General features: G+C 41.3%; 1 protein-coding gene across 2 annotated transcripts in view; it reads left to right on the plus strand.

Annotated features, from left to right (window-relative positions):
* The first annotated feature begins 4,955 nt into the window (after nt 1-4,955).
* The window catches only part of gabrb4 (gamma-aminobutyric acid type A receptor subunit beta4), a 46,468-nt gene continuing 43,445 nt past the window's right edge, over nt 4,956-7,978 (plus strand). The window contains exon 1 of one of the 2 annotated variants that reach the window (XM_008332160.3): nt 4,956-6,823. In XM_008332160.3, coding sequence (XP_008330382.1) covers nt 6,744-6,823 — 80 coding nt within the window. In that variant the 5' untranslated portion in view covers nt 4,956-6,743. The remainder of the gene's footprint in view (nt 6,824-7,978) is intronic. The other variant, XM_008332159.3, reaches the window with a different exon arrangement.

The raw sequence follows: 7,978 nt of genomic DNA on the forward strand, positions 1-7,978 counted from the left end.
TATATATATGTATGTATATATATTTAACTTTTTTATGAATTGGTTTGTTTGTGATCAGCATGTCTCAAAAAGCAAAGGAACATTCTGCCTGGAGGTGTATTGTTGTAGATTACTGGAGGTGTATGTTGACACTCAAGAAAGACACAAGTCCATTTTGACAATGTTGAAGCACAAATATACAGTGTAGTTAATGTCACATTCCAAGGTCAGGCAGTATTTCCATCCACCATCTATTCATTTTTTATCCAGTGTAGTTAATGTCACATTCCAAGGTCGGGCAGTATTTCCATCCACCATCTAGTCATTTTCATCCGCTTACCTGTTACCGGGGCGCGGGGGCTGCAGTCTCTATGACCGCCACCTGCTGGTGGTGAGTCCACTGGAAGGTACCAACCGCCCTAACCGGGATTCGATCTTGCCCAGGAGGTGAACCCTTGGGGTTCCACACCAACGACAGAGACATTGCCTCTGGGCCAAAGCGCCACTGCAGTATTTCCAATACCGGATAAATATGATATTCTGTGCATTTACGGTGCAGGTAAGAGTAAGTCCATCAGTGAGTATCCACTGGCTTTGGCATTGGCCGACAATCGAATCATCTTTTCCTGCTGCTCGCCGTTCCTTCAACGTAACTTCATCGCTGAGTGTAGTTTTGAAGTCGCGAATCCGTTCTAAAATGACGACTCCTTCAGCCGCAACAAGAGCTGCTCGTTCATTCATGTCTAACGTAAGGAGATGCCCCGCTTCACCTACTTCGCTGAAACACCGCTGTTGGTGTGTTTAATTATTTATTTATTTTTTTTCCTGGTGATCTGTTAAAAATAACTCTCTTCTACGAACCTAAAGTACGTTCTTGAATGTAACAGGAAAAAAAAAAAGGAAGTACTACACGCATCAGTTCATCAAATAGTTCTGACTTCAGGACATTTTTTTTTTTTTTTCAATTTTGGGGCTGAAACATCCATGCTTTTTATACCACAGTACTGCCGTACTCCATGTACCTTTTGCTGTCAAAAACTTTGTTGATGGACATAATTATTTAAAAGTATGATAAAAACAAAAATCTTATTATTTTTTCCAAACAAGAGCATGGTGATATTCTGCAAAAATGAAAAATCTATAAAGGTAGAAAGAGTGACTGAGGTGTTAGTTTCTCTTCTGTTATGAGACAAGACTGGATGGAAGTGTTAGTCAATAAAGTAAACATTCAGACACACCAATATGTCTAGTGGTGCATGAAAAAAATATGTATATATAGATCCAAAATAGTTACATCGAGGGCAACTGGACGAAGTAGGTTTTCTTGAAGATGTTTCACCTCATCTTCAACAACAAGAAACATCTTCAAAAAAAAAAAACCCACCTCCAGTTGCCCTCGATGTAACTATTTTTGGGTTAAATGACCTGGATGACTGAGAACCTACACCTACACAGATATATTTATAGATGTTTTTCAGCTCATTGTGGTTTTGTCTTAGTCATGAAAATGTCGCCGACCTTTTTTTTTTTTAACGCATTTGTTGATATCATAAACAATTGTTCATGTTTGATGTGATGTGCCTGGGTATTATTATGAAAGCACGGTTGGTGCTCTTGCCTAAATATATACAGGAGTTGGACAATGAAACTGAAACAGTGGCCAATTTAGTGTTGGAGGTTTCATGGCTAAATTCAGTTCAAAAGAGAACAAATTGCTGGTGCACTTCTTGCTGGCGCATCTGTGACTAAGGCAGCAAGTCTTTGTGATGTATCAATAGCCACGGTATCCGGGGTAATGTCAGCATACCACCGAGAAGGACGAACCACATCCAACAGGAGTGACTGTGGACGCAGGAGGAAGCTGTCTGAAAGGGATGTCCGATAAAACCGCAGCTGCCCAACTCACTGCAGAATTAAATGTGCACCTCAACTCTCCTGTTTCCACCAGAACTGGCCATCAGGAGCTCGACCCGGCTGCTATAGCCAAACCTTTGGTCAACAGGCGTTTCAGTGTCATTGTCCAACACAGAATATATATATATATATATGTATATATATATATTTATGTATATATGTATATATATATATTTATGTATATATATATATTTATGTATATATGTATATGTATATATATGTATGTATGTATGTAGTAGTATAATAGCACATCAAATTCTCATTGGTGGTTTATGGGTTTTGACAAAAAAATTAACAGTGAAGGAAAGCAAGTGACTGGAAGGCACCAATGCATTAACCATATGATACTATTTATAACAGAGGAAGGATGACCCAGTAACTCACATGTGTATATGAACATGTGAATGGAGCAAAAAAAGAAGTGAGAGAAGAAAGAGAGAGAGAGAGAGAGAGAGAGAGCATGGTACGTGCACAGCTCAGAGGCTTGGATCTTCTCGTCATAGACGCTGGTTGAAGTTAAGGCAGTAAATCAGGGAACACAGTAAATGGAAATACCTTTGCGAGGGAGTCTAAGTGCCAGGCAGAGTAGAAACTGAGCATGCTCAGATACAGGGAAGATCAGCAGGTTGCTACAAAACAGTTTTCCAACTTCTTATCCCACTACTGTTATTCAGCAGGTTGTCATACCAATCAGTATTTATACTAGTTTCACAGTATGAATAGCCTAAGGCAGCGAGCCCCAACCTTACTTGTTCTAAGGACCGGTTAGCCGGAATTAGCTGGTTCCGGAACGACAGCGACTGTGTTCTTTAGCAAAGGGCTGTTTAAGGATTTTTAAGGCGCAGTAAATTTGACTAAATGTTATTTTTAAAAAACCCTTCCTAGGCTTATTCTGTTTCTATTGGCATTCTCTTATTTTTGAAAAACTTCCCTAGATATATGACAGAAGTAAATGGACATTAGCAGATGGTCTTTGAATTAAGTAAATTATCAATGAATTCACTGCAGCGCGGCACTAAATGACCCATGGACCGGTACCGATCCAAGCACCGGCCGTAGGGGACACATGCTCGAGACAGAGATTTATTCAGCACAACTTTTTCCCCTTATGTTTTGAACACGGACCACAGTGAGATTTCAACCGGATTCTGTTACTGTATATGACTTATCTTTTTTGAACTGCTAAAAAAAATATATTACACAGATACAGAGCAGGTTTTACCTACACAGGTGTCCAAACGGTGGCGTGACAAAAAAAATATATATATATATTCCTTGTCCTAAAATGACCCTTTATATGTCATTTTAATCCATTCATAGAAGCCAATTGTGCGGCTGCTGTGGAGCTATACTACAGCAGCTTGTCCTGAACATGCATTATGGTGTACATTACCGCATGATTCTTAAATTTTAATGTCACCGCGCAGTGTAAAAATTGAAGCTAAATGGCCTGTCATGAAACGACATGCTCTTTAATCATGGATGCTATTAAACCCAGAGATCCACATCTGCCGGTCTAATATATGACATAAAGGTCTGACATTGGGTATGAAATAAAACTCTCTTACAGAGATGGTATATTTACCCTTTATAAATATACATGAGGAAGTAAGGTGTTATCTAGGTCTGTGGCTTTGACTAGAAATGTTATCCATCGTCGCAATCCTCAATTCAAGACAGTGGAAAAGTCATTCGGGTGACGGATTCTGTTGTATGAACCAAAACTCATACAGATGATCCAAAGTACTTTAAGCAAGTGCCAAAAGCAGTACTGTAAGGTTTTATAGTACATAGTACTGAACATAGCTCATTTCCAATCCTAGAAGATACTTTAGTTTCAAGTGGAGGTGCAGACACCTGAGGAAATAACTGAAGACTGGTTATTTAAATCTAGACTACGAAAAACTTATATTTAAAACTTATTTTATTTTATGACCAAATATGACATTACTTGGTGTTACTTCAGTCAATTTGAAATTTGGTAATTTTTTTCTCTTGTTGTTATTGTAAACACAAGAAAAATATATATATTTTTTTGATGATCTTTCATTAGGAACCAAAAAGTTTACATCTATACCAAATGTTTCAAACTCACGGCCCGGGGGCCAAATGTGGCCCGCCAAGCTGTTTTGTATGGCCCGTGCGAGCTTAAAAAGCATTTAGTAAAGTCGATGCAGTTTCTTAACCTAAGAAATGTAACATTTTTATATTACACAGAATTGAACAATATTTGTATCTTGAATAAATAATAGTCAATGGCAGAAACACGTATTAGTTTGTAAAGGAGTAGTTACGTCTATTTTTTTTTTTTTTTTTTTTTTACTGTGGCCCACTACCAAATTATCTATGGACTGGTGCTGGTCCTCGGACCAGGGTTTAGGGACAGTCTTCTATTTACAACCGGCAACTGTATTGCTGATGTGGCCCTGGTTGAAAATGACATTGACACCCCTGATCTATACAGTAGCTGTAAAATGCTAACTTTGTACTTAAGTAAACGATATTAATTTGGATAATTCTTCTCTAACTCTTGATCAATACTCACTCTGTACTAAGACAGACAGTGTCCTTCAAGAACTAGACAACATATATTTCAGCTGTTATTTCTCCTCTTCCTCTCCTCATCCTCCCGTCCAATACCATGCTGGGACACCGCTACGGTGGGAGGGCTGAGCTCAGTCCTCCTTTGGTTTGGAGGGTTGTTGTTGTTGTTGTTGTTGTTGTTGTTGTTGCCGCTGAAAAAGTGAGGTCATGGATTAAAAATTACAAAGATTGATTGACTCAGGTTATTGTCACATGGTCCTGACAACAGTGATGATGATGTTGACAACCGTGTTGTTTTCAAGCGGTGGTAGAGAGTTGATAAAAACCCCCCCCCCCCCCCCCACATCATATTGTAAAGCCTTCACAGCAAAAGTGATCCTGGGGTGTCACGGCCGCTGTTGGCTTTTGTCCCACTGACAACATGGTGGTGACAGCATCGGGGGGTCTACTCCTTTAAAATGAGCCTTTGCGCATAGCCTTCGAATCACCAACAACTGCATCAGTGCTGCTCGGGTTGCCTAGCAACTGGACAGCACAGAGATCCCTAAAGAAAACCTGCTCTATGTAAAAAAAAAAAAAAACACAAGCTTCTGTGATTCTTGACTTGTGACGTGCCAGGTGTTAGCATTTTAGTACAGATGTTTATGTTGCGTGTGACACGGAGGAAAGTTGTAATTGATAAGTTCTCTCTCTCTCTTTCTCTCTCGGTGCTACGGGTCTACGGGTGGCACTGCTTGTGTGTGAATCAGAGGCGGTTTTAATGGTTAAGATGATGCACAGACGTGAAGTTTTGGCTGGCTGTGCGAATCAATGCACCTCGGTGCAGTGTCATGTAGAGGATTTAGGAACGAGTCATAGTTCGTGGCTGGAAGAACATTAAAAAAAACAAAAAAAAAAACTGGTGCCTGCAGATGAAATAGTGCTTGAGAGTTAGTGTTGGGAAATGTCGCAAAAAGTGTCTGGAAAGTATGAAAGAGCACCGGTCACCAACACTCTCAGCATGCTGATGGCTCTGCTTCAGACAGTCCAGCGCATGATCAGCCAGTGGCTGAGGAATTCACCTCAGGTGTCCCCTTGTTGTCTCTGACCACCCCGCACCACATTATTAATGTTTCACCTATAATCCAAATAAATAAATAAATGAATAAATAAACGTAAGAAGGGAGACAAAGATGCGTCCCTATCATCACCATGTCTCCTTCTGCTGTTGTTGAATCTCTGCCGTTTCCTCAGTGCTGGGAGGAGAACGGGAGCAGACCACACTAACGCGCTCCGACGTCTTAAAACGATGGACAGCGGAGGCAGGAGTGGATCGTCCACGCACTATCTGCATTTAAATCTCATATAAAGCTGATGACATTTGCACCGTCGTAACTGAGGCCAGCCACATATCTTGACATTTGTTTTCTTCTTCTTTTTTTTTCTTTCTTCTTCTTTTTTTTTTTTTTTTTTTTTTCCTATCACAGAAGTATAGCCCGGTCTGACGTCTGCATCAGATATTACCGACTGCTTTTTCAATGTGCATTTCCCTCAGTGACTTTGCACTGATCTACATCATCAGCAGCGGCAGCAGCAACGGCAGCAGCAGCAGCTCCAACAGCAGCGCCAACACAGAGAGGGGAGCAAAGAAAAGGGGGGGATCTTTCATTTTTTCTCCTTCGAGAACCCCACTTCAGCTCCCCTTCAGCGTTTCTAGCTTTGACAAATATCTTTCAGCAAGATCACGTTGTGGAATAGTCTGGCGCCACAGCAGCAGCAGCAACAGAAGCAGCAGCAGCAGCAGCAGCATCGCTGGAACCATGCCTCTTCTGCAGATTTGGACTGGGAAATTTCATCCACCGATTTGATCGCTGAGAGGCTGCTGCTCACTCGTCCATACCATCGTTTGATTTGATTTATTTGATTTATTTTTTTTTTAGACAGAGAGAAAATACTCGTCTCCACTTTCCACTGATTCTCTGTGTTTATAGGCTGCTTTCTTTTAAACAAGATGTCTGATCTTGTGGTGTTGGTAGAGGGGCTCTGTGACCTGCACGGATTTCCATAGCTGGAGAAAACAGCAGGGGCCAATTATTAGACTTGTAAATTCAATCGAGAACCGTGTGTTTAAAATGAAGACGTCGCACGCCTAGATGGCTGCTCTCTTCGACAGTTTTCTTTTAACCAAAAAAGGCAATTAATATTTAGTTTGATTGCCTTCTTTTTTTTTTCCTTTTTCTCTTTTTTTTTTTTTACTTTGTGCATTTCTTTTGGGAGGACCACTGGACTGGTTGGATTATAGAAACAACATCCAAGGATTTGTGGAGATGTTGGGTCGTCAAGAAGATAAATTATGTGGAATTTTCTCAGCTCTGGCGGCTTTGTCCTTTCTATGCTTTATTCAAAGGTAAGAAAACGTCACTTTGGTTAAGGGGGGGGGAAAGGGGAAAACGTCTCACACCGGTAGACACTAGTGTCAGTCAATAACTGGCTGGGATCGCGTAAACCCTATTAGCGGGGTACCCAGGCCTGCTCATTAGAGGCATCTCTGCTGATATGTGCTCTATCAGACGCTGCTGTGGCGCCCACGAGCGTAAAAACATGCGCGTGCAAGGCGCTCAAGCCTATTGTGAGTCGAATCTCACCCCTCCATCACCAGCACCGGAATATACTGTACGATGCGTTTATGCAGAGTGGATGGTGTCAACTTTTGTTCTGCACCGCTCTACTGGAAATAACATCATTTGGGCTGCCTGATTGATTTTGTTGGGATCAATCATTCAATCATCGATCGATTATGCAGCCATACGTACGCGGATTTACACGCATAGCAACAGGGCCTACAAGTCGATCCATCTTGACTATCTATTTAATTGAACCAAATTGAAAAAAAAAAAAAAAAAAAGAACAGCCCAGCAGGTCATTATCACCAACAGTAGCACCACCACCATCATCACTATCATCACTATCATCATCATCACCATCGTCAGCATCATCGTTAACTGGAGCTATTGCTGGTGATCTCCAGACAGTTGCACTTCATTAAATAAGTACTGTGATGTTTACATTTTGATTTGCTGCAGACCCGTTTTTCAACACAATCCCAGTTAGAACCACATGATCGGGGCATGATTTTTTTTTTTTTGGTTTCTTGGGGCTGTCTTGTATATCGTCTTTTGTTTGATATGCAAGATGCGTGCTCAGAGAAGACCTGGTTGTTGTCGTCTCTGGTCCACATTTAAACCGCCCACTGAAGATCTGCCAAGGCATGTGTTTCAGATGTCCCTGGTATTTCCTCAATTGCTAATCGTGTGTTTTTTTGGTGTCAAATTCACAAGAGCGTATAGCACGGGGCAGCCTCAATAAACAGCCACACTGCACAGGAGCTAAATGAACAGTGATTTCCTTGGCCCAGCCAGGGGCTAGTGCTCCTGTCAGGGGAGCAATTTGAACTCACTTCTTTCTCCTGCACTCACTCCACACCCTGCACATAATGGGGGAACCTCAGCTGGGGAGCTGCTCCTGGTCAGGTGATGCAGGTCATGGCATCGATGTTATAGCT

Source organism: Cynoglossus semilaevis, chromosome 19 (genome assembly GCF_000523025.1).
Source record: "Cynoglossus semilaevis isolate Cse_v1.0 chromosome 19, Cse_v1.0, whole genome shotgun sequence".
Lineage (NCBI taxonomy): Eukaryota > Metazoa > Chordata > Actinopteri > Pleuronectiformes > Cynoglossidae > Cynoglossus > Cynoglossus semilaevis.